Raw genomic sequence first — 27,055 nt, 5'->3', positions numbered from 1 at the left:
ATTCATATAATTGCTTTCTATTATATAATCTGCAATCTGACAGAAGTTCTTGAAAAACTGGGCCTCACCCTATCACCTTGAAAGGAAGCCATAATAGTTCTAAAACTGCCATAATCGTGTTAATGGAAGATGTCACCATCCAACAGCTTGCAAGAGTTTCTAAACATCCACAAAATACAAGGTCAGAGAGTACAGAAACGTTCACGTTCTGTCCTGATACTGGAACGACCTAAAGCAGACTGCCCCTAGGTGGATCTTCTGGATATCTACGGCGTTTAGTACTGGATAATTTTATCTGTTGACCCTTTTTTTTTTTTTTTTACAAGTCCACATTATTCTAAGCTATTGCTTTTTTGATTTTTTGTTTTGTTTTGTTTCTTCTGTGGCTTTCTTTTTTTCCATCCGCTGCACAGGATGCATACTCACTGTCTCACTTGCCTTGCATAGGGCATAGGGATGATTCAAGTTAAATGTGCTGGTTGGTCGCGTTTGTTGCATGTACATCAAGTGACTGGCCACTAAAAGAGGATGCCCATTTGCCTGCTGCTGCAGAGATAAAAAAGCTACCTGCAAACAGCATGTTTCAGTACTGCTGCTACCTGATTTTCATAGGTTAAAAAACAATATATCAAAAGAATAGAAAAAAAGTTGTGTTTCATCCTGATAAAAAGTCTTGTCCAGGTGTTGGACTGAGTGAAGGAGGTTCCCCTGCATGTTGCAAACAGCCTGGAGCAAAAAGTACCACATTCACCATCTTAGTCAGGCATCTTTCTCGAAGGCTTTTGTGTGCATATTCCTACTGCTTCCACTTCCTTGCCAGCCTCATGTTCCTAACTACGGAGTATCCTTAAAAGTGTATGATACAGCTACTTGTACCCATTGGAGGGTCTGTAACAGGATCATAAAGATATTAGGGATATTTCTTGCATAAGAAGTCTCCAGTAGTCCATGGTCCTTTGTGACTGGAGATAAGGTGTTCTTCTGGTTTTTGTCTTCACAGTATTGGGCCGTAAACTGGAACTGCTCTGTAGTCGCCATCTGTGAGATGAGCCTGGGGGGGGCTCCAGTTCTGGCAAATCAGTGGATTTATATATACTGATTTCAAACATTATCTCTGTGTTATTGCGGCTGGGAGTTACTGCTACTAGAGCAGAGGCAGCCAAATTGAATGCATCTGTGTGCTTCACCATTGCAGTTTTGGGGCTGGCTTCTTAATGTGAACTTAGTGCTAGGGTTCTAATGGGGGAAATTCCATAGCTTTGTGGTACACTCATTGTGTTCTACTGTCTCTACTACAAAGACACTAACTTCAGGCACAGAGGCCATATTGACAGATAAGGCAGTAAAATCCTAAACCATGGCAGCGTAACCCACTCAAGATCACTTATCAGAGATGTTAGAGGAGAAATCTGTTTTCTTAACATCTGTACCTGCTGTGATCATATAATGAAGAAATTTCATCTGAGAGAAGCTTCCATGCTTGGTAGAGGAAGAAAAACCCAGCTGTAATGGATCACAGAGCACCAGGTTCATATTTCAGAGGACGAAAACATCGCAGAAGTAGAGCATGCTGCTTTTGCTTAAAAAAAATGCATTATTGCAGTTGTTGTGTGTATTTTAATGTTGGTCTGTTTTGAAGTCTCCTTGACTTCTCCAGGGACGAGCTGCTTTACATTTTCTTTACAGAAAGCTGAATCTCAGTGAATTGTCTTTATGTTGTTTGTGTGAAAGACCAAAGGCCATCCTTGTTCTCTTGAACCTCTGCTTCTCAGGATCATTTTTCCATCAGGAATTGAAGTTTATATTAGGTGACATAGCGTTCTCATTGGCAGCTGCTTTAAAATTGCTCTAAAATCTACTCCAGCAAGAGTTACCACATATCTTATCCCTTGCAGCCCTGTTGTGAAACATTTTTCTTCAACTTTGCTCTCCCAAGAAGTCCTGGGATTTTATTGCATCAGTAAAAGATTAAAGAGAGGACACAATACATGTTTCCTTCAGACAGGCAAAAGTGGGGAGTAAAGTTTTCTGGCTGGACAACTTGTCACTATACATGTGTTTTACTTGGGGAAAGTGGTGAATATGACACTTTGATAAGAATTTCCCTAAAACAGGAAATGTGTGTGTATTTCTTGCCAAAAATGTTGAAAATTGCTTATCTTAGGCTAAATCAAAGGATTTCAGTGAGCTGTTTGAAGAAGGAGAGGTAGAGCAACATTTTTATACTGGAGAAAAGCAACAGCTTTTTGAAAAATATGAATTAACAATATCAACTGTGGTGTAATACAGGGAGTAGGGAGTTACAAACTTCAGAAATGTGCTGGTTGTCACAATAACCTACCCAAATCAAGGGTTAGCCTTTAATATAGCTGATAAATCTATGGATGAAGCTGTCCCTACTTACACTAAAAGCAAAACTGTGTTAGTCACTGTGTTAGTCCAAACGTGTTTGCTAAAACACACTTCTGTTTTCACTCTGTAGCCTTGGCCCTTGTGTTCTGGGTGTTGGGTATTGCAGAAAGCAGCAAGAACGGGCAGAGCCAAGACAAGCAGGAAGAGTCGGGTGGTGATGAAGATTAAAGGAATCAGTGAGTATGGGGGCTGGTAGATGTGAATGCAAGTACAGCCATGCAGAGCCTGGAAGGTGAAGACAGGGAACCTGACCTCAGTGTGAAACAGAAAGGGAGCAAAGGCATGGAAAGAATACAGTATTACGGGCAGAACGATGGGTGAGGCTTTGGCTGGCAGCCTTTTCAGGGAGCTCGGGAGAAGGACGTCAAATGCTGAAGCACCAGAGTGAGTGCCTGGCCTTCTGTCTCCAGAGACACGTGTTGATGAAAATAATGTGTAGGGTGGACAGGGCTGAGGGTAGGATTAAAAAGATAAAATTCCCAGTGAGTTGGAATTCATTGGAGTCTGACTGCTCAGCAAAGGTAGGATGTGAGTGACAGCTGCCTAACTTGGAACCAGCTGAGTGGGAGCCCTGGGATGTGGGAGCTTCCCATGGGTGTTTGTATTCCTTGGGTGCAAATATACTGCTCAGCATTTCTGAGAGAGTTGCACTAATTAACTCTTCCCCCGCCCTCTTCAATCTGAGCCCCATACAGCAGCACCGATCAGAGGACATGTGGGACATGAGGTCCTTTCCATCCAGGCCGGGCAGGCGGCTGTTCATAGCTTTGAAACAGATGCTTGAGCTGAATTTCAGTTGTTGTGTGTGATTTGTGTTGGTAGCTAGCAGAGGCCAACTTCTTTAGCAGGGAAACTCCTGGTGAGGTAGAGACGCTTACTCTCAATGGGTTCCTGTTTAGCAGCCTCTAGAAGTGGCATGCTGGAATAATCCTACGTAAATGTTTCTTCTCTTTCTTCTTTCAAGTTCTCGCTGACCTCACTTATATAGTATTTCACAGGGTACATCTGGTTTTGGTTGTTTCATGACTCAGTGCTCCAGTTTGAAAAAGCAGTGTTGTGATTTAAAACACGGTGTCAGGACAGTGATGTACAGCTACCTATGACCCAAATGCCATTGCCTTTGCTCTCCCCAGCACTGCTCCTGCCACGGGACGGCTTCTGCAGCTGTGCAGCTTGTGGGGAGCCCTTGGGCATGGCTGCAGGAGGCAGGGCCAGCACAGGTGGCTTTGTCCCACCACCCCTGCCCTTCCCCTGAGCTCAGACACACTTCTTCCTGCCCATATAATGTTCTCTTCCCACTAGAATTTATTGCTTAACACATTTACCCTGTCCTGTTGTTCCTCTTCACTTTCTGAATTAGACTAGCTGGTGGTAGATGCACTGTTTTGTTCACATTAAGGGAATTGTGGCAGGTTACTAGGAGAATACTTCTATTGCAGTACCAGCTGCAGTCAGAATTGTTTTCTCTGATACTGGCTTAGCTTGTGTACTTTATTTTTGAATGTGAGCTTGCATAAACCACCCAGAATCCTTTTCTCAAGCAGTTTCACGTTGGTGTTTATCCAGCATGTGACACGTGTCTCAGTAGTGCTAAAGACATCGTGGTTATTCTCCTGGATTTTTAGAAAGAAGAGTTAGTGGTAATAAGATGAGTGATAAGGTTTCTTTCTTTCTTTTAATTTTCCCCTCCTATAGAATCTTAATTGTTGCCCACACCTTTAAGCATGTGTGTGGGAGCTGAGGAATTCTGTTTAAATACAGCCCTGCCTGTGGCAAGGGGGTTGGAATTTGATGATTCTTGAGATCCCTTCCATCCCAAGCCATTCTATGATTCTATGAAATAAGTCACCAAGAAATTCAAATGATACACTCATTGATTTTGGGATGGGTTATCTGTTTCTGTGCTGTTTAAAAGTAATGCTGTGGTTCAAAATCATCAAAATGCTTTTATAGAATTCAGTGATTTATAACTTGATTTAAGGGAAACTACTGGAAATTTATTGCATTAAGTTACTACTTCAACTTAAATAACTAGGAGCTAGAGAACAAGTGAAACTAGACTAGAATATGAAACATACTGCAATGACTAACCATGCAATGATTAACAGTGAGAAACTAAGGAAGCTTGCGCATAGAATATTAATGCTTTACTGCTCCTCTCCTTTATCTCCATTCATCTGCACTGAGTTACTTGATGGTACCTTTTCCATCTACAAATAAATGCTAATTTGTAGGTGGCATCTTTTGAAAAAATCATAAAAATTAATGACTTGTGATTTTTGTAGAGGCTGAGATTAATGACAGCGTTTTGGTGGGCAGCAGGTGCACTGTTTGCTTTCTTAAAATGTTAAGAGATGAAGGCTACCTCCTAGCTTTCTACTTAGAGAAGTATCACCATTAATATCATACCTACTCGTTGCATAGTTGCTGATCAGAAAATCAGGAATATTTTCCCAAGAGAACCAGAAGGAGGGAGGGAGTTCTGTCTTCAATAAGAAAGCAGTTATTAAATACTTGCCATTGTGGGATAGAGCAGGAGGGCCTTGTGTGCTCCTGTAGTCACTTGTATGTATCTCATCGTCTGGGAGAGCAGTCAGGCTGTGCTCTGAGAGCTTCCTGCAAAATGAGGACATGGAGGAATTTTACTAAACAAAAGTATATTAAGTTTTGCAGGTTGCTGTAAAGACCATCTTCCTTGCAGAGACATGATATGCTCTGCCAACATTTCCTGGCTTCTTTTGTTCACAGTGTCCATTTCTTCCATTATTTTTAAGTCAGTGATTGATATGAATTAGCACATGTTCATAAGGGGCCTTTCCTTCTAGAAGAAAAGCTCAAATAAACAAAATAGCTTTTGTGATTTGCTTCTGACAGCTTTTATAGCAGCGTTACGCTATGCTAAATCCCGGGGTGCTGTACCAGGTTGACAGCATTTCCTAGTGCTGTCCAATTTATCTTTGGGCCAAATGTCAGGGTATCTGCTTGTGAAGAGAGCAGTATTTTCAGGATCTCTGGCCTTGCTAACCCCTAATCAAATCCTACTGTTGGTGGAATTTGATTTATAAAATGCTCCTGCAGAAAGTAACACTGACGAGTTCCTAAGGTGTGCTTTTGTGGCTTAGCTACTCTTGGATAACTAATCTCAAAGAATAACATTTAGGTGTGTGCAAGGTAGAAAAGAACCTCTCTCGGCTGCTTCAGGAAAAAGATGAACTGCATTCGTCGTGATAAAACTGCTTGAACATAAAGCTGTGAATACAACCAGGCATTCATTTTCATGTTTTTTTCTCTTATTCTTGCCTTGTGCCAGAAGCTCCCTAGTGTCTGCTCACACTCCCCAGGTTAATGCTGAGAATGCTGGCTCTGTGTTCCTGATAGGTTTTTGTAGGTGAAGTTGAAATAGCTGTGAATGCAGCACTTGAACTTTTCAAGGCCATATCCTTCTTCATCACCATAAATATTTATCAGTGGCAGAGAGTGTTTATAGAATATCTAGGGAGACTGACTGTAATGTAAGATCAGTGACATTATGGTAATGCTTGGAGTATTTGGGATGAATGGAAGAAGGCAAAATAGAAGGCTAGCTGTGATAGCTTACGGCTTAGCTGGGGTGGAGAGATGGAGTTGGAATGATCTGCTAATAGGAGCGTAAGAATGCTCTTCAGGATCTTTATAAGTGGGATTAGCTGCAAAACCAACTGATGCCCTTTTATTACAACTTCAGCACCATTAGAGAACTGTTTTTTGGGTTTGAGATAACATCGTCTGAGTATCTGTGACCGCTGCTTCTGTGTTCCACTAGACATACTGGGGCTGACAAAATTTCATTAATTTCAGGACAGAAGTATCAGGCAGCTCTTCAGTCTCCGGTATCTGCTTTTCTTGGGTGACCTCTGGCACATGAAGGTTTTCTGTTTGTTGGTGGAACCGAGTGATAACATTCCTCTGTGGGTAGTGAAGGGCTTATTTCTCCTTTATCATTTCCATTCAGAGATTTTTTTTTATCTGCTTGATTGACAGAATGTTGAAATGCTAAATATTAAAGTATTCTGTAAAAGGATTTGTATATGAACACAATCTGTTTATCTTCATTCAATTTTTGTCTTAGAATATGTCCAGAACTTTCTAAAATAGCACCAGATGCATTGACTTCTTTCCTGGAAATCAACATTAATGTTCCATTTAGTGTTTTAAATTAATCCTAGTGATGATATATGTATCTTCTTAATACCTTTGTATGTCGTATACTCGTCATTAATTTTTCTTCTCTTTTTTTTAACAGGATTTGTCTGGAGAAGGCTACAGAGACTCTATTGGTGATGAGCACTTTCATCTAGAAGGTATTTAAAGAACAAAACTTTGTGATTAATATTAAGGGATATTAGAATAAGTCAACGAACTAGTCCAATATAGGAATGCATATATAACAGCGCAGCTCTTGATATGGTGATATTTCATTTGCTGGGCAAAACTGACGTAATGGGAGTAAGGTATTATTTCTGTATTCTGTATCACTGTGCTCCTGTTATCAAAAAAGTAAACTAGTTATATCATAGAGACCAAATATATTCGTTAAGGAGCTCAACATTTTTGTCTAGGTACTTCCATTGGCAGCATCACAGTGATAAATATTACTGTATCCAGCAGAGGTGGTAAATGTGATCACTGGAAATGTTTGCATTCAGTTTCGTGCTATGCCACTCACCCTTCTGTGATACATTAATCAGGTTTGGAAACTACTGCATTAATTTATAAAATACCAGAAACTCTTACACAGTACACTTCTCTTGAATATGAATGGAATCATCACTGCTTCAGATAATTGCTTGTTTCCAAGTCTCATCTCATCTCTTCCACTGTGACCACGCCTCTCCTCGAAATGGGGTATAATCACTGCTTGAGTGGGCAGGGCCTTCTGAGACCATCAGTAAGGTCAGATCACCCTGCTCAGCACACCAGTTGAGCTTCTGTTCGACAACTGGGGATTGATGAATGGATGAGATTAATTTGATGACCTTGTTAGTCATTCTTCCCAATAAACAAGGAAATAAGTCAACAGAAACTCTTTGAGTTACTCTCTAGCATAACAAGTAGTTGCACAGGCTGTGTGCTAGATTTATACTGTAGGTTAGTGGAAACAATTTGCCTAACTCATCTGGAGCAGCAAACTATGTCAAGCCTTACTTGGAAAGTGCTCTCCTTTTATAATCAAGTTGTTTGCTCCTGGTGATAGACGCTTACATTGAAAAGATGACAGGGGTTGTAACAAAATTGTTATAATCAATTTTATATTGATTTTAAGTTGTTAAGGCCATAAATACTCCAAATAAAGGGGGACAGAGGTAGAGCTTAGAGAGGTCAGGAAAACTTTGTGTGTAATTATGTGCTGCATATTCTTTTGCAGCATCAGATTGTTCAATACCTGAGGAAGAGTCTGCTGTACTGAATATGCTTACAAAGTATGGGTGTTAGGTAGGGTCCTCTCCCTTTTGTGTACTGGCAAAATTCAGTTGCCAGAATCAAGTTGTAAATTTAAGCTCAAATCATGACAGAGATGTTTTTTGCCTCGATAGCCAAGTAGTTGTACCTTACTTATACAGCATGAGTGGGATTGTGTCTGTTGGTGAAACTGCAGATACCAAAAATACTTCTTTCGTGTCAAAAGATATGGTTTCAGTAACTCTGACCTCATATTCACTGTTACTACTATTTTTATTACGTACTAAGTTACGAACATCTTCCCTATATTTCCTTTGAGCAGTCAGCTTGTGTCATTAGTTGCCTTTTGCTTCCTTCTCTGACTACAAGTGAGTGGTTTTTGGAACATCTTTCTGTATAATATTCTGCTATCAGTTCCTTTCAGGGACTACTGATTGATTCATAGGAGAGAAATCTTAAGTGATTGCTCTATATTGCTTACCAGTGATCAAAAAACGTTGCTCTTACCCGTGATCAAAAAAGGACGTAAAATAGCAGTGCTTTTAAGGTAATAGTGGTGTAATGTCATTCTTTGGGGGCTGCTGAGACTGAGCTGAGAAAGCCCAAAGAGCTGCTGGAAGGAGACTCATTTTAAGCACCAGCCGTAGCAAAAGTAATTTTTCACATTGAACAGAAAAATAGGTTTCATTGAAATAAGGAATTGTGCCTGCACCATCTACATTGCAGCTAAGATCATTAAGTGTTTGTATGTATTTAGGATATGTTGTGTATACCAGATAAAACACATCTGTGACTTCGGAATGTGGGGAAACAAGGAAACTGAGGTGCGGGCAGGACGCTGAAGTAGATTTTGAAAGATTTTCCTTGTTAAGAATGTCTGTCTTCTGTTTCTTGGGGGACTAGCTGGACATTGGTTGGGGGTGGTGAGCAATTGCTTCTGCATCAGTTATTGTATACATACATGTATATATATACATAGTCATAACTTGTTTTCTTTCCCTTTTCTCTGTCTTAGTAAGTAGTTTTATCTCAACCCAGGAGTTCTACTTGTTTGGGTTTTTTTATTTATTCTCTCCTTCATCCCTCCGGGGAGAGGGGAGTGAATGACTGCGTGGTGCTGAGCAACCTGCTGGGTTAAACCACAACAAAATGTTTCATTATTAGCATCACCACAGTTTTCTTTTCTGCTTGTAGTAGGACGTAACTGTAGTAAAGGGTGGCTTATTAATTTTCAGAATTATAGTAGAATCTACTTAATGCAGGATATTAAGTGCCAACAAGGTGAATAACTTCATTTTTTCTGTCATTTACTTACCTCTAATTATTTCTTACTTGTTGTGAAGAATTGCCTTGCTTAGCAGTCAATATACAATAAACAATATTTTTAAACTAGTTAGCAGGAGGACTGTTTTTGTTAGATTTATTTTTAGGCTTTCCAGCTTAATACCAGCAAGAGCAGTTTTACATCATTACTTCTGATGCATCTTACTGCATTTCTTATGAAGTAGCTGACGTCACAATCTTTACATATGTACAGGTGTAACATGTGTTTTGTATATATACATTCATGTCATCCAGAAGATTTGGTAACTAGCTTCAGAGACAGGGAGATGTGACACACCGAGAAATGGTTAATTGGGCAGCTCTCATAAATGGGTGGAAAAACAAAGACTTGATCCCAGCTCTACCAAGTACCAGGCAAGCATCACTGGACTATATTATGCCTTTATAAATACACAGTAGGGATGGGGACAATTAGTTTCAGGAAAAAAAAAAAAAAGAAAAAGATCTTACATTAGAAGTATTATATAGTATTAATTACTTTAAATGATTTATGTCCCACCTGTCCTCTACGCTGTCCATCTGTTTCCCAAGTACAAAATCATTTTCCTCTTTTCATAATATTTTTACCTACAATGCATACTTTAGTTGTTTTTTATTTATTTTTTTAAATCAGGAGAACTCCTGATGAAAAGGAAACATTTCTCAGATTTGCCAAAAAAGCACAGCAGGTGCCACAGTTCTTCTGGGCGAAGGGAAAGCTATAGCCTTCACACTTGGAGACCTTATTGGAGAATAAATCCGAGTTCTTTAGAAGACTCACTGAAAAGACAAAGTGGCAATAAGAGAAATAATTGAATTCCTTATTTTGTTTTACATAGCCAAGTTCATTACCTTTTTTTTCTCCCTGTCTTTTTTTCATCTCTTAGCCGTCTGAGCAGTACAGATAAAAAGAGCTCTCTTTGCTGGATTTAACTTCTGTGTTGTTATGTAAAGCTTGATCAAATCCTTTCGTCTTAACAGACTTAACTGGCCAACAGCAAAAGGCTCGGGATTCTGGGATTAAGATTGTATTTGGTAAGAGGACTGGTGCATTAGTGCTTTCTTTTGAACTATAGAAAGAACAAAGTAAACATCAAAAGCATTAAGCCATGAGAGCGGATTGTTGACTCAATGTTGCTGCATGACAAGAGGTTAGAACTCAATAGTGGCGACTCTGTTTACTGAGTGCTGTGCAGAAAGAAACAGTTTGACCAGTATTGTCCGTTATATCCAGCACCTGCCTCTGGTTTCACTGTGGGGAAAGCTACTGTAAATTGAATTCTTTAATTTTCTCTTACATGGTCGGTGATTCTTCTTGATAGGAAAGAGACTGATGGAAACGTCTGTCTCTTATTATGTTAGTCAGTCATATTCCGATTCCCTTCTTCCTCTTTCACTAATAATTCAAAAATAATTCAATTAGAAATAGTTTCTGTAGTGGATTTATTTGCAGCATTCGTTCCAGTGTTACCAGTGCTCTCTCTCTTTATTTCAGAGACTTTCATTTGTCAGACTTAGAGTACTTGTGATGTGCAGTCTGCCGTGGCTATGTATACATTTCTCATGCTCGTTCTTATAAGTTTGCTGTCCAGCAGTATCTGCATGGGAAGCATGTGTGTCACTCTTCCCAGCTAGGATAACTAAGAGCATGGATTTTCCTCATCACTAGTTAGAATAGTATCTCAGTAGAACTGCATTGACCGGGGATGACTGTGGAAGAAGTTGAAAAACTAGCACGGATGTTAGGAGATATTTTTCTTTTCATCTCAGTCGGGAAGCCAAAATGGCAGGCAGGAATAGAAAATGGTGTCGAACAGCAAGTCCTTCTTCCATCATGAAGATACACAGGTGGCTCAAAGTTAGCCGCTTTTTCAGTTATTAATGTGGTCAGTTGTGACAGCCAGTTGTATCTCTGCTCTTCAAGGTATAAGCAAGCTTCTTAACAAATCATTTGAGAGACCTGCTCTTTCTCCAGAATGTTTTTCACCTCCTTTCCCCTGAGCTTTTGGGAAATGGTTACAGCTAAGCCTGTGGACCAAGAGAGTTTTCTTATATGACCACTTTATGAAGTGGACTGTCATCTGAACATTAGAAGCTTTTCAGGGCACCCTGTTTTCTCCCTGCCTGTGATTTCTGAACCTGTAGCAGGAAAATCCCACTCTGACAGAGACTGATCTCAGACAAGAGGCAATTTCCTACTTTTGGCAATACAACCTCTTTAGAGCCCAGTGGGATGTAGCTATCAGTCTGCATCAGCTGCCTTCTGGAGTTGAAGGTGAAATCTGTAAGCTCAGGAGACACAAAACTTATCACTCAAATTAGGTATGTGGTAATGTGATTTCTCATGTCACTGTTCTCCTGAAAATGATGACTTAAGTGTTTCTGCTAACTAGAAATCTTACATATCTGTCAGATCATTCTTGCCCTGTACCTGTCAGAGGAGCTGCCTCATCTGATAGCAATCTGTGCCTTGTTTGATTTGTTAGTCAAGGATGACGTCTTGATTATTTTTCTCTTGACAGAAGGTTGGAGATGTACCAAGCGTGCTATGGAAATGCTATTTGCATACAATACACTTTCTACTATACTTTGTTCATCTTAGTTGCAACACCTGTACGTAATCTGCTAGGCTGAGCTATGAGACTGTAACAAAAGGCAGTTTTTTTGAGCTGCATGCACCTTCCTGTTTAATGCCTTTGGTTATGATGTTTTTTTCATTTATTTTCTAAGGCATAAATAATTTCCTATGTATTTTCATGAAACATCAGTATATCTATAAGAACACGCAGACTGCATCTTGTACACAAACGAAGTTGCTTTATCCTAGTACTGTTGTTATTACTCAGTACTATTGATGTACCTTCCTTTTCCTGTCATGCTCTTAAACCAGATACCTGTTCACCACTGATATTGCAAACAAGGCAAATAATTCTACCATCAAAGTGCTCTTGTGGTCAGCCTGGGGTGGTTGCTATATGTGAATTCAGCATTTTAATGACTTGTTGCTAATTCTCCACTCTTACCATGGATTTGCTGTATGCAGGTATATGCTACGTGATTGCCTCAGTCTGATGATCGTTTGCTCACTGGTTGTAGTTTCTTTCATTTGGCAGATTATTTTCAATGTACTCATTGCTACTACACAAAACAAAATGAAACAAATCTGAGAGATACCTTCAGCTTCAGGCTGTCCCACTGGTACCAGCCACCCGCGTCCAACACACAGCCAGCCCCTGCTGGACTGGCAGCTGATAAGCTGGTGACCGTGAGCTGGAAGAAGTACCAAAGAACACAGAGGGAGGAGGGGAAAGGAGCAGTGGAAAGTGCCAAGAGAAAACTGCTTAGTTTGGCAGTTAGAATAAAAGTCGCCAAAGAACATGAGACTGGTAGGATTAGCAGAAGTTTTCCTGTGGTCATACACAGATCCAGGAAATTATAAAAGCAGGTAGGCTGTTTGCCATGAGTGGGAGGAAAATCTTATGGCATAAGGCACTTAATTTTTTTTTTTTTTTAATTGTACAAGTGCTTCTTAACATTAGCTGTTCCATTTGAGGGGGGTTGGTATTTGGATCAGAAGCTTCCACTTCTGGAGCTGCTGTTTCAAGTGCGGCCAGGTCAGTAGTGATGAAAGGCTGTTGCCATCCAATGGCTGTCTGTAGCTGCGTGCAATAAGTTAGTGGTCTCCAGGTATTTCCAAAACGGCCCTCTCTGGTGTCTAACAGCTCCTACCCGTGCTGGCAAGCGGAGCACAGAATGGCTCTGAAAGGTGGGCTGTTCTGTCACCTCAGAGGCGAGCCTGCCCCTCACACCAAGCCACTGCTGTGCAGAGGGAACATGCTCTGCTGCTCTGTTCCTGTGCATAGGTATTGCTCTCTGTAGCTGCCAGCCCCCCAACTCCTGCTGGTGCCGCCTGGTTGCTTTTGATAAACGGTGTGTTTTGTTTGTGGTTTGAGGATTTTGGTCTGGTTATTAATTCTCTGCAGTGGACTGGGATGATCACACCTGCTGTTAGTAATAGGTCTACAGTGATCTCTATATTCAGATCATTCAGCAGTCCTGGGAAGTTTTTATTCCTGAATGGACACAATGGCAGAGCTGAGAACAGAGCCTGGGATTTCTTGCATCTGCGCCTGTTCTTCTATCCCTTAGAACATTATGGGGAGAGGATTTGAAAATATACTGCACAGTAAAACTTTCCTAAGTTACAAGTGGTCTCTGTTCTTTATGGTGACTGAAGAAAGCCAGATTTTAATATTAATTTTGTGTGAAGTATAGAAAGTATGTCTGTATAACACCAAGGTAATGAAAAGGGAAGTGATCGAGTACTTCAAGAAGCAAGAAGTTGACACTTAGTGAACACCTTACACATGGAGAGCTTTTAAAATAACACTATATTTGTGTTTGAGCATTTATAACAATATTACTTCTCTATAGTTTTTCCTTTTACATACGACTGCAACTTTTTCTACTTGCTTACAGAAGCTAATGCTCATTCTTAGTTGTCATTAAAAATGATCAATTAACAATAAGTATATTCATTCACTCACAGCTCTGTGGCAGTCATGAACTAGTTTGCTAGGAAGCAAAAAGTCTCCTGGGACTGTAGCTGATGAAAACTTAAGTCTAGGTGTCAGTTGGGTTGCTTCTCCTCAAGGATGCATATGAGAAGCAGGAGAATCAAAGAGCAAAAGGAAATAGTTTAGCAGATCTCATCAAAGAGAAACACTATAGCAGTTACATCCCAAAAGTGAGCTTTGACAGCAGACTGTAGCATCCAGCTGCTTATTCACACCACTGTGTGAAGCTCTGTGTAGGATGACTGAGACAGGGCAAGAAATGGGTACCAGTGACGTGAAACTCACGCTCTGTGCATGAGGGATAAAAGTACTGGGCCTGAGTAATCAGGACTCACCAAATCAGTCTGGGACATTGACGTTTTCCTCAAGCTGACAATATTGTGATTCAGAGAAGGAGCGTGTGTAGGCATATCCAAGTGAGCTGTTCCTCTCACATAGTTTGGGTAGCAATCACTGCGCTCTCACGAGTGCATGCTGGTACACGGCTGGCTGCCCACTGCACGGGTAGGGCTGTCAAACAGTTATCACCTGCCCAGGTGGCTGGGTTACAGCTAGCCAGCTCTGTGGTGACTGCTCTGGGAGGCTGGGGCTCAGGTGCCAGGTATGCCATCAGGTACACGTGGCAAACTGATGAGCTCAGGAGCATCTGGGAGAGATCTCACGTACGGTGCAGAGGTAAAGGTACATTACTGTACGTGTACAGCAGTATAAAAACGTACTTGAACTTTGCCCCGGGACATACACCACTGAGAACAAAGAATGAAATATGGGAACAAGTCAGTTTGGAGTTTGAAAACAATTTCTTTGGAAACATGATGAATACCAGTGGTTTCATTTATTCTACTTGAAGAACAAAGATCCTTTTCTACTTTTAATTTCCCAGCAACGATTATTACCAGTTATTTTTCTTGTAGCTTTGACCACAGTTCGTGGAGGTTTTATTAAACATGTTTTTGAAAAGTGAGTCAAAATGCCATTCTTCTCTGACTCTCTTGTGACTCTCTCTTTTTTACCCATGTGAAACTAGAGCATATTTCCAGGCAAAGATTTGGGGCCAGATAATACTCTCATGCTGGTGTTCGTGGAATTATTCCAGGTTTTGCTCTTGTAATTGAAGTAAGTTTTGGCCCTTGCTATTTCAGAAGATAATATATTCATTTCAAACCTCTGGCCTTTACATGAAACATAAAATTCATTTTACAAACCTTGAATACTGTATTCAGTAGGCAACAAGTCCCGCTTTAACTCCCAGATATTCCTAACGTTGCCCATTCTCTTGTGCTTGTCTTGACCTCCACACAGCCTGGTAAGCAAGTTTCAGAGCACTGCTTTTGCTGAGATTTTGATAGCTTTCTTCAGTAGGCTTTTGTTTAGATCCCGTGTGCATGCTCCTGTAAGGCCCTCCCACCTGGAGGGGTTTCCTATCTCTGCGTGCCTGATGTGAGGGTACGGTTTATGGCAGGATTGCATAGTTCTTGTATTTCTGTCATGCATTTAGAAGTCGGAGCTCTATCTAGCTGGCATTTAATTCAGGAGTCATCGTTTTGTATGGATGGCTAGATAGCTGCCAAGCTGGGGAACTGCCTGAACCTTAGCGCTGGAGAGCTGAGACACAACAACCTGTCATCTTCTGAACCTTACAAACACACAGGCATGTACGTGAAGACATACAGAGGCAATTTCAGTGAAAGGCATATTGCTTTTGCCCGTTGCTGTTCCAAATTCAAAGTGTGTATCAGTCAGGGTGCTTGTGTGTGCTTCAACTCCACTTCTGCTGCAGTAGCTACAGAAACCCAAAGTTTTACCTCACCAGGCAGAACAAGTGCCCTTTGTTACCTAGACAGATTACAGCTTTTTCTAAAGTCTGCTCTTCATAAAAGCCCAGCTTGAACAGTGGAAATTCTGACTTGCCTCAGATACTGAGGAGACTTTTATAGTTTCAAGTAGCTCCAGGGTTATATTTTAAAAGTTGAATTTCATCACATGTTTCAAGTTTGGTGGAAAAAAAAAAAAAAAAAAAAAAGACATGATATTTTTAGCAGAAAAAAGTCCGCCCCACACCTTTCTTCTCAACAGATGTTTCATCTCAATCATATCCAAACCTCAAAGCACAAGTAGCAGTCAACCTTATTCTCCTGTGGAGAAAAAGATAAAACGTAATTTGTTTGGAAGAGGGTTGGTTTTTTGTTTTGTTTTGTTTTGTTTTTGGTGGGTTTTCTTTCTTTTCTTTTCTTTTTTTTTTTTTTTTTTTGGTAACCACAACTAGTTTGTGAGTAAAAGCAAATAATAAATGCAGCGCTATGGGGTTGTGGAAATGAACCTGAAGCAACGTTTCTGCTCTTGAAAGAGCTCAGAGTCCAGCTGCTCTCGTTAGATGGAAAGTCCCAACCCCCAGCCTACCAAAAAAATAAAAATCAGGTTTTTCTGTCTTTATAAATCTGATCCAACAATCCAGCTCCTTTCAGCAGTAAAAGATGTCATAGAAAGTGCCCGACTTTGTACTGAAAAGGATTTAAAACTGTCAGGGTAACGAAAAGAGAGAGAAAGAATCATAGCTGTAAAACAAGAGACCCAGAATTAGAAGAGCTGCTACCCAAGGAATTTTCATGGGGCCCTGGAGCAGCACGGTGGCTGGGGCTGGGCATGGGGCTCCGTGCTGAGGGGAGCTGGGGCACCCTGAACTGCGTGCACAAAAAGTTTGTTTAGGGGAAAGCTATAGTCCCTCCCGAGGATCTCTTGGTGAGAATGCAGTGTGGGACTGCAGACCCTTTTGTCATCTGAGTCAACAAGAATATGAGTCAGGAGTGGGCCCTGGAAGCTAGCAGGGCCAAGCATACCTGGGGCGCGTCTGGCACTGCCAGCCTGGTGAGGGAGGGGGCTGTCCCGCTCTGCTCTGTGGTGGGGGCAGGTTTGAATACCACAGTGTAAGGACATGAAGCCACTGGAGGATGTACAAAGGGGGGGCTACAAAGGTGGTGCAGAGTCTGGAGGGCACGGTGCAGGAGCAGCTGAGGTTCTTCAGTTTGTGCAGCCCAAAGCAGAGGAGCTGAGGAGAGGCCTCCTGGCGGCTGCAGCTCCGCACAGGGAGCTCTGTGCTCTGTGACAGCAACAGGGCCTGAGGGAACGGCATGGAGCTGTCAGGGGATGGGCAGCTGGGGGTTAGGGAAAGGGTCTGTGCCAGAGGGCAGTGGGCATGGAACGGGTTCCTCAGGGCAGTGGGCACGACCCCAAGCTGCTGCAGCTCAAGCATTTGGACAAGGCTCTCAGAAATATGTTTTTATTTTTTGGGTGGTCTGTGTGGAGCCAGGAGTTGGACTCAGTGATCCTTGTAGGTCCCTTCCAACTTGGGATATTCTCCGTTTTCCGTAGAGTTCTCACAGAGAAAGGAGCCATCCAGGTGCAAAAGGATGTTCTTGGCAAAGCACTGTTGAGATGAAGGCTGCTTCCCATGCCTGCAGCAGGGCCCTCCAGGGGCTGCTCTGAGCACCTATCCTGCCTGGCCCCAGCTGCCTGTTCCATACAATGGCTGCTGCCCAGGCCCTGCTGCAAGTAGTGATTGCAGACCTGATTTCAAGACATTATGTCTGAACAAAAATTCACAATGATGCTATTTAGGAGGATATTGCAGAGTTTTCTACCAACAGGGTAGCTGCAGGGGGAGGCTGACTCTTAGGCTGCGAAACACATGGGCTCTCTAGAACAATAGGACGGGCTGGTTCACCAGTAGGCATGCTCCAAACTGTCTCCTCTTAGGCATTTTGAGCAGCGTGTGGCACAGCAGACTTCCATCTCTAATTCTGATTTTTGGGCTGTCCAATAATTATTAATAATAGTGCATTTGCTGTGTGGAGATAATTTCTTGTTATGACATCCTGTGTGCTCTCTAGACTTTAAGTACGTTGGTGGTGTCTAGCCTAGACAAATTCTTGTTTCTCTGAATGTTTTACAGAATGTGATGTATCACCTCAGTACCATTCCTCACCCACATCTGAATATGATAAGGACATGCTTCTGCACGTATGCGTATTTGCTCGACTGTTAGTTAATATTGCTTTCTATTTGTATGGCGTGTTGTAGATAAATCTCCATTTTCCTCCACCTCTTGCAGTGAAATGTAGGACTCTGCAGATGGGAACACCAAACCTGCTACTGAATATTAATTATCAGAGAGCTTTTCAGTTGTGCATCTGATTCAGCACAGCCAAAATAATGTTGCAGTACAGGTCCACAGCTCTGCTCTCTATACAAGGCTAATTTTGTGAGTCAGACTGATGTTCTTCATGGGAAACATTTTTGATGAAATGAATCTTAAAGCTCAAATACCTTCAGAGGCCCTGTTATCATAGCAAGGTGGAAACAGGATTTTCCCACTGAACATCTGAGTTAGATGGGAACGAGTTGATATCAAAGCCTGCATTATTAATAACATTACCTACTCAGTCTCCATTTGAATAAAGGGTTATGTAGTGTCTGTTTTTTTTCTTCTTTTTCTTCCTTTGTGAATCTCAGGGGAAAAAAATCTGAAGAGACAAGAATTTAAAGACAGAACATCTTATATGAACATGCATATTTGCAGCTTACACTGTGAAGGGATTTTCAAAAGCAAAATTACTACCAGTTACTAACCAAGATCACTGTATAGCTGTTTTTAGAGAAGAGAGGTCTGGCTTCTTTTGCTTTAAGTTACAAATGATCACCTGGTATCCCCATCTGTCACTGCTCAGCAACAGAATTCAGCACTTTGTAGGCCCATTCAGGGCTCCAAGGACACATCACTGTTAGTTAGTGGTAAGCGGTCCATATGACAGTGACAATTTTCACTTAAGAAGCACTTACCCACATTAAATGGCATGTCTAGTTATAGCAGATTGAGTTCTGCTAATGTGGCTTTTGATATGCCCACTGATCAAACACAGATCTTGCTGCTACAGTTGTCATCCTGAACTGTTTTGACCAGAGTTTATGGAGACTGCCCCCCTCCCCCCAGCCTCCTTTTAGGTAGAGGAGGGGTGGGAGAAATTATCTTCTTTGATCTCCAATGAGGAAGGGAAAAAAAAAGACTGTTCTGTTCGGGCTTTTGGCTAACACAACAAACAGTGTTTAAAATTTAACTTCGCTTAATTAATTAGTAATTCTGTTTAGTGCTGTCTGATCTTCATCCAAAAGGTATTTTGAAGCTTGAGAACTGAACATCAAAGTATATTAGGTGAAGATGGTCAAGTAAGGCATTTAATCTGGCAGTTGTTGATGAAATACAGCCAGTTGGGGAACTAATTGGAAAAGGGAATCATAATCTGGCAAAATTCAGCAAACTCCCTCCCTTCAGCAAACTCGCTCTAGAGAGAGTGCGAGGAATCTGGGTTTAGTGTTTAAGCCTGCATGAGTTATGTGCTGGCTAGCAGGGGAGAGGGACTGTGTTGGCCTTTGTGTGTGCATCTCTTTTTTTTTGGTAGGGAAATAAAAAAATTGCCCTCACCCTGACAACCAAAACAAGACACCAGAACTAAACATGTTTTTGTTTGATGATTCTGTATCGAGCTTTGTGAATTCATATATGTGAAGTTATCAGGGATGATGTGAATTGATGCTCTGTGGGAGCTGTTGCACAGATCTGCGAGTCTGAGTACTACTTATTCACGAGACAAAATGCCACGTGATAACATCTGAGTGAACTTCAGCGTAGCAATTCTGAGATGTCCTGGTGGTGACTTGTCAATTAGACTCTGATGTTTGAATGATTGAAACATTTTGGGCTGTTGTTTTTATGCAAGCCATCACATGTTCTGAATCACCATTCCTCTGTTCTGTGCTTAATGTCTCTCTCCGTTTGGGCGCTGGCAGCAACACTGTGATTTATTTTTTTTCTCTGCTCTGTGATGTGTAATCAAACCCTTAATTTGTGTTGTGACCAACAAGTAATGCTGAAGCAGAAGAAAATGACTTCTCTCCATATTTTCGGGTTAAAATACCTATCATTGACTAGTACGAAGCACTGCTGGTACAACTCCTGCTAAATTGGTTTTGATTTGTCCCACTGGACTTAAAATGGACAATTAATTTCCCTACAGTAAGTTTCAGAGAAGGCAGCTTGATCTTTGTTGTTTTGAAGGGTGTGTCTAATTCATCAGCTTCAGCTTTCAGCCAGAGAAAGTTGAATACATGCTTTTGGCAGTGACCCAGCACGAGCCTGTTTTTCTATGTATTCGCTCTTGTGGTGGCTGTGGAACAGGAATGTTACTCACTGCTCAGTCCAACTCCGCTTATGGGCATTAGCCACTGGGGAAGAGGACCTTCGCTCAAGTTATGCTGTCTCCACCAGGGATGCATTTCAGTCAACTCCTACGGAATAAAACCAACATGTGTCCTTATTGGGGATGATATTTCTTAATTCCTGGCCTCCAAGAGAATCTAAGAATGAAATCTGAATGTGAGTTTAATTGTTAACTACAGGACTTCTCAAGAACTATCAAACATAGTTGTTACTCTTCTGGTTGCTGTGCAGTCAGCGAAGAATGTCAGTTATGTTTGTCAAACCTGATTTGCAATGAAAAAAATGTTGACAGACCCAGATAATTTAGACATCAGAGACTTAAGGAACAGCAACACAGTTAATTCTCTTTCTGTCCCTTTGGTCCTCATTGTCTGACTCCAAGTTTGGTGTGTCTGCTAGATCTGTAAATTGGAAGTGAATCCCTTGCCCTGTTGACGTCAATAGGAATTTTACTACTGAGCTCACTTGGACCAGCTTTTTAACATCCAGTTCCACCTGTCAAATACTGCTACTGAGGTTCCATTTGAACTGCTTATAACTTCATCTCTTTGCCTTGATATTGTCTATTCACTTTAAATTTCTCCTTTTTTAATCCTATTCCCTCACAAGACTCAGATTCTCTAGAGTAGTTGGTTGTTTCCCCCCGTGCACAGATAACTCTGTCCATTGTTTCTGCAAGATTAAAGAATTGTTTAGAATCCAATCTATCCAACTTGAAGGGAAGTCCAATAATATTTTACTCCAAAGGATTTCGTGTCACGTATGCCAGATACTGACTTTCATAGGTGGCATTTTTGTCAGTTCTCCAATTTTACCTTTGCTCTGCTTTCTCTCAAAAATTACACAGTAATGACCCTGACGTTAAGATAATAGTTACCTAACATCCAGTCATAATTTATCACTGTGGAATTGCATAGCATCTCCCATAGTTCTGCTTTCAGAGTTAAGGCCTGTGATCCATCAAATACCTTTCTAAATGGCTGTCATCCCAAATAGGCTCTGAAGTAGTTCGTCTTTAGCCTGAGTTCTCATAATTGCTGTGTAAATTTTGCCTTGGTAGCTGCAACTTAGACATGAGCATTCATCACAGTTGCATCCTTTTTTGTTTCTGGCCACAAGATCTTCCTAATCCTGCTGATTAAAATGCTCAGTACTGTTGGAAAACAGTGAAGTTGCCCTTACTTTGAGAAAGAAGATAATTTGCTACAAAGCATGGTGCTTTGCTCGAATGAGATTTTGAGAACTCTGAAATGGCAATCCACCTGAGTGAAAGTTTAAACAGTCACTTTTTGACCTGAGTGCAGCCCAGCTTTGGTTCTCTGTTTTTCCCCCTCTTATTCTGTGATGTAAGATGGAAGTGAGGGAGGAAAGCTTTTGCTGCCTGTATCCGATACTCAGTGCACTCAGCACAGCAATCTGGGATTTTTTTTTTTTATTTATTTTTTTGGAGATTCCTGAGGAGCAGTTGGAATTATTACCCACTCCTTTTCATAGAAATGAATAAATCTTTGAAAAAAAAAAAAAACAACTTACTTCTTCAAGGATAAGCCTTTATACCTTTAAACTGGTGCTCCTTCTCTCCCTCTTCCTCCCCCCCTCAATTATGAGCAATTGTGTGGTAGTAATTAACAATCTTAGAGAGAAACATCTGCTAGTACACTTAAGCCAGTCAGTTTGTTTTTCATGAAAGAATGGTATTTCACAATTTTTCCAAGTTAATATTTTTCCTTTATTGTCTTTCCAATTTCAAATATTGTCCAGACGCATTTTTATAGTGTCTTAAGGTTATAGAAGTGAATACAAGACCATTAATAATGAACAAGAAAAGAGAATATCATAAAGAAAACATATGCAGTATTTCAATTCATGAAACATTCTGTTAGGGAACATTGTTTCTGAGAGCATATGGTTATTCCCACAAGAAGCAATAAATATATATATTTTTTCTCTGGTTGTGGATTCCCACAACAACAAGGGTAGGCTTCTCAGTGTATTAATCTATACAGAGCGTTCTTTCTGTCAGGACTTGTTATCTGAGTGGGGAGGTAGGTAAGTATTTTTGTACAGATATTTTGTATGTGGACCTATTTTTGATGGTCTAGACTTTGGAAACACCAGTCTATTCATTCCCCATGCTCCTTTGAGATAGCAATCTTGTCTGGTCTCATTTGATATCATTGGCAGAGCTGAAAGGAAGTTCACATTGTGAATACAGCTGAACCTTGGCATGCAGCTCACTGGTGGATCTCTGTTTACAGACTGCCAGTTTCAACTGTCCCAGGAAGACATTCTCATTTCATTTATAAGTAGGTTCAGCATGTGTTTGTATCCTTCATGAAATTGAGAGCATGTTAATAGTTGAAACCAAGTGTAGAGGCAAAATACCAAATATTTTTGCTTCTTGGACAAAACAGTCGTATTCTAATCTATATATCTTTATATGTTCATTGGATTTGGATACGGCACACAAGGATATGCAGACAGACACATTATTTGATCACTCATAAATATTACTTTAATACCTCCATATTCTCCTTTAAAATTTCCTCACTTAGACTTCATTTTTCTATGCTGAATGAAACTTGACATCAGGATGAGATCACCAGATTTCCCTATTTCATTTGAGCTCCAAAATGAATAACTGATTTCAAAGGATAATTCCCTGGAGCAGCAAGGCCAATGAGTTCTTCAGATCAAAGGTCAGCAAAGCTCAAAGAGGATAATTTCTGGCATACAGTATTTAAACTCTCTCAAGGAGCGTACTGCAAGAAGTATCTTCTCCTTTCCCAATAGTTGAACTCTTGTTTTTTGAGAAGACTAATTTGTCAGAGCACATTTTTCCTCTGTTACATAAATTATACATTAAAGTGAAAGCTTCCTATCTGAACACACATACTGTACATCCAGAAAGTTTACTATACTTGCTAGTGGAAGGGCTGTTCCTGAACCCACAAGGTAACTCTGTGCCCTTGGCATCATTCCTCTCTAAAAAACCCCATGGCCTGGAGAGCTCTGGTGCTCCATGCACACACAGGTGGCTTTCAGTGCAGCACAGAAGCATAGCAATGAATGCTCTGCAAGATGCTTCAGCAGAAAAAAATAAATATATAAACAGAGTATTGTGGCAAGGAACAGTCACCTTGTGCAGGATCTGCTCCTCAGCTCTCTTAGCCCAAAGTTTGAGACGCTGGTGTCATTTGAGATCCCTTGATAAAGAAAAGACCCCTGTAGAAGTCTTTTGGACATTACGTATATCCTTGTAGACTTTAAGGTATTTGTGATGAGGTGGATTTTTTAATGCAAGTGGTTGTCCAGTGTTCCAACAAAGGTAAGGGTCATACCAGACTTGCCTTCAATTATTTCACATTCACTAGAGCCAGATAGTGAGGGATTGTAAAAGTTCCCCATGCAAGTGTTTCTGTTAGGTTAGTTAAATCTGTCCATGTGAGGAGCTGGTCACTCAGACAAAGGAGCCACTCAAAATCTAGGCACGCATTTAATCGTTAGGAAGAGCCACTGTTAGATAACTGCTAGTTATGAATGCCCACGTTACATCTTCATTTCCTGCTGTTTTTAGAATGAAGCAACATTGCTGACTTAGGATAGATAACCAAATGTTCTTTTTTATTTGTTTTGTGGCGGTGGTGGTGGCGTGTGTGTGTGTGTGTGTGTGTGTGTGTGTGGCCATAGCCTGGAATTTCCAGGAATCTGGAGTTGCATTTATGGACAAAGTGATTGTAAAACATATGGCCCTTCTTCAGATACACACCAGAGTTCTGTATTGCACGTAATGTTTGTCATATGTGCCTTCATTTTGTTAAGCACTTTACAAAAACCTCCTAATAAACAATCTCTGCTCATCTGATAATACCAAATTAAGTGGGCAAAGAAACAAATTGTCATGACGTGAACGTTCTTTTTCTCCAGCTGACCTTCCCACTTAGCTATGTTTGGTGTAGGGAAACCTAACATGTCTGGAGTAGAAATCAAAGTCTATCAGTGTGTGAGTGTGTGTGTAATACAGTCCATGTCTGCAGTGTGGCAGTGTGACTGCTGAGGCAGAAATGCCAGCTTTTGGGATTTCTGAGAATATAAATCTAAGGGAAGGTTAATTTGAGGGGTTTTTTTTTGCATGCAAATGCTGCAGCACAAGAAAAAAATACTGACTTGCAGGTCCATGGTCTAGCAACATTTGTTTGGAGGGGAGAAAGGAGAATTACTGCTATGCTTAATGAGGTATGGCCATAGCATTGTTGGCAGAAGTATATGGATGTAAAAAAGCATATCTAAGAAGTTCCAGAGAATCTGCGTATATTCTCATAACTCGAATTTATACAGAATTAATTTTCTTCAGATGGAATTTCATCATGTGCAGGGCTGAGTTCCTCTGCAGGAGCCAAATGTACAGCTATTAAGTTTCCGGACATTTCTCTCTTAATCTGCTTGAGAAGTATATGTGCCCTGCTGATATGTTGTGTTGTGATATGTGTCCGATAGCTGATAATATTTTGATGCTTCTTATGAGTACTACTGAATCATGTAAGTGTGAATGTTTTAACTTAAAATTTAGGTGAAATGCTTTTTTCGTGCATATTTTTAAAGAAACCACAGCTTTAACCATTTTGGCAGGTTATTGTTACCTCTTTGGGAAGTCATGAGGTTTACGTGTATTTGATGAGGGAAACTGGAGCGGAAAGAGGACTTCATTTCAGCTTCACTACTCCAGTCGCTGCTGGTGAATGCAATGTGTTTTGCAACATGTCACATACTTACAATATTTTGCAAAATTATTCGACTTACTTACAGTAACAGTTCTGCTGACTTCTATTTCCATAATACTCTGTTTGAACCTCCTGTGACTCCAGTGATATTTGTAGGAGTGTCTGTGTACCAAAAGCTGTTGCTAGATTGTCTGCTGAAATTATCCTAGATGTGAAGTGAACACAAAAGCAAATCAAGTATAATGATCCTCTCACACAGGTTTGCTGAAATCAATTTCACCCTATATATGATGACAAATTTGCAAATATAAGACTGCTTTGACATTTCCTTATAAATGTTTTTTTTTTCTTAAATATATTTTTTGCAGTGGCTTTGCCTCCAGAGAAGACGGATGGAGTTTGCAGTGGAGATGAAAAGAAAGCAGAAAAAGAAAGTGACACACGCACAGGTTCCAAGAAGCAACTAAAATTTGAAGTAAGTTTTCTGTATTCTAAAGTTTCGCTGCAGTGACATAATTAAGGTAGAAAAATAGCTTGTAGATCAAACAGTGCACGTATATAGCTCTTTCCTATGGTAATAGGTAAAGGGTGGAGTATAAATGGTACAATTCTCGGTGTCTTACTGTTGGTGATATTGGTCCTTTAGATTAGTATGTTTTATTTCCAGGTTTAAATGGAATGATGGTGATTCCTTGGTAGGGTCTGAAATGTACAGTAAGAAGAGGTGTTCGTTTTAATCCTCTCTCTGCGATCCTTTTAGAAGTAATTTATTATGCCACCTCCTGCGTTATGAGATCTTATGAGATTGACTTGTGTGGACCGTTGCACTTGGTTGAATCTTCTGGATGCAGGAGATATTTGTGAAAGCCTCCTTATCCATCAGCCTCCTGTGGCAGGGCCTCCGAAGTGAAAAGACCCTCGCGTGCTACAGTGGATATCCACCTGATCGGATGGCAGGAAGAAGAGGATCCTGGGGACAATAAGTTGGATGGTCTATTTTCCTGCAGACATACAAAAACTGCCAGACATTGTGCTCAGTTAGCAGGTTTTGTTTGTATAGGGAGCAATTTAATAAATATGAGTATTGAAACGTGCTGTCATCCAGCCAGAGGGTTGTCTGTCTTGGTGAACAGAAAGATTCTCTGGTACTGACAAGAAACAGCACGAGTTTTCATCTCTCTGCGTTCCAGCAGACATGGCAGATTTCTACCTTTCAGTGCTGTCAGCCTGTCACAGTAATGAGCTTTGCGTTCCTCAATTGTTATTTAAAAGACCACGCAGCCACCTTGCAGCATGGCTGGGCGCTCATTTCCTTCTCCCGAGCAGGTTTAGTAGTCTGGTACAATTTATTTTTTACTGTTTTAGGCTGATTAAAAGGAGGCAGCTCAGCTGTTGCTAGGTGCTGGTGTGCCTTCAGGGGGAGGTGACTTTCCTGCCTTTTTTTTTTTGCAAAGCGATAACTCTTCTTTGTAGGCACATTTTATATTCTCCTTTGAATAGCAGACATTTGCAGACAGGAAAGGCATGATAAATTGCAATTAACAGTGCCTTGATATTTGAACATTGGAGGACACCTGTCAACATGGTTGGTGCCAGTATAGCTGGAACTCCACCGTACCAGCAAAGTCTGTGTTTGTTCCCAAGTAGTTCTTGGCATGCCATAAAGGTTAGCACTTGGTACCAGGCTCCATGACTAATGCAGGGAAGATTGCCATGGCTCTTAACTAAGCAGAGCACATCCTCACATAAAGATGTTATGTTAGGCAATGTGGGACAGAGAAGGATTAATGTGTGGCAAGGAACCAAGTATTGATATTTTTTCCCCGTGTTCTAGAAATGAAAGTTTTCTAACTGTGTAAGCTAGGGGCTATGAGATTGGTAAATGTTTAAGAGGTGTAAAAGAATCAGAAACATGAGTGCTGAGACAAGAGGTCTAAATGTGAGGTGAATGCGATTTGGCTTTTAAAGGTGCTGGAAATGTTTGTGTAATATGAAACGGTGTTTCCACAGTAGAGTGTGGGGCACTTGGCAGCTTTCAGCCGGGCTTGTTACAACGGAGAGGAGACTGCCTTTGAACTCAGCAGGGGACAGGGAGACGGGTAACTGCTGTAGGGAATTGGTTTCAAGTCAGAAGATCAACCAGGTATTTTGAGCTCTGTCATGCTGAAGCTATTTGGAGCTGTTTATTTTACTTGTATACAGCAGCTTTCATTTTAATTGCACTGTAACTTTTCCGTATTGCCTTGTTGTGGCTCTGGATAATTCTAATTGCACAGGTCTTGAGAGAAAGCAAACCGTTTGCACCCAGGTGA

The 27,055-nt window shown here is 40.9% G+C and overlaps 1 protein-coding gene across 4 annotated transcripts in view; it reads left to right on the top strand.

The window, feature by feature from the left end:
- NKD1 (naked cuticle homolog 1) overlaps positions 1–27,055 on the top strand; it is a 110,174-nt gene that overhangs the window by 59,201 nt on the left and 23,918 nt on the right. For all 4 annotated transcript variants that reach the window (XM_025154270.3, XM_015292399.4, XM_414094.8 and 1 more), the window contains 2 exons: positions 6,695–6,752; positions 25,112–25,218. In XM_025154270.3, the coding sequence (XP_025010038.1) occupies positions 6,695–6,752; positions 25,112–25,218 (165 nt within the window). The remainder of the gene's footprint in view (positions 1–6,694; positions 6,753–25,111; positions 25,219–27,055) is intronic.

This window comes from Gallus gallus, chromosome 11, assembly GCF_016699485.2.
Source record: "Gallus gallus isolate bGalGal1 chromosome 11, bGalGal1.mat.broiler.GRCg7b, whole genome shotgun sequence".
Taxonomy (NCBI): Eukaryota; Metazoa; Chordata; class Aves; order Galliformes; family Phasianidae; genus Gallus; species Gallus gallus.
This window is presented reverse-complemented; position numbering and strand designations above follow the sequence as displayed.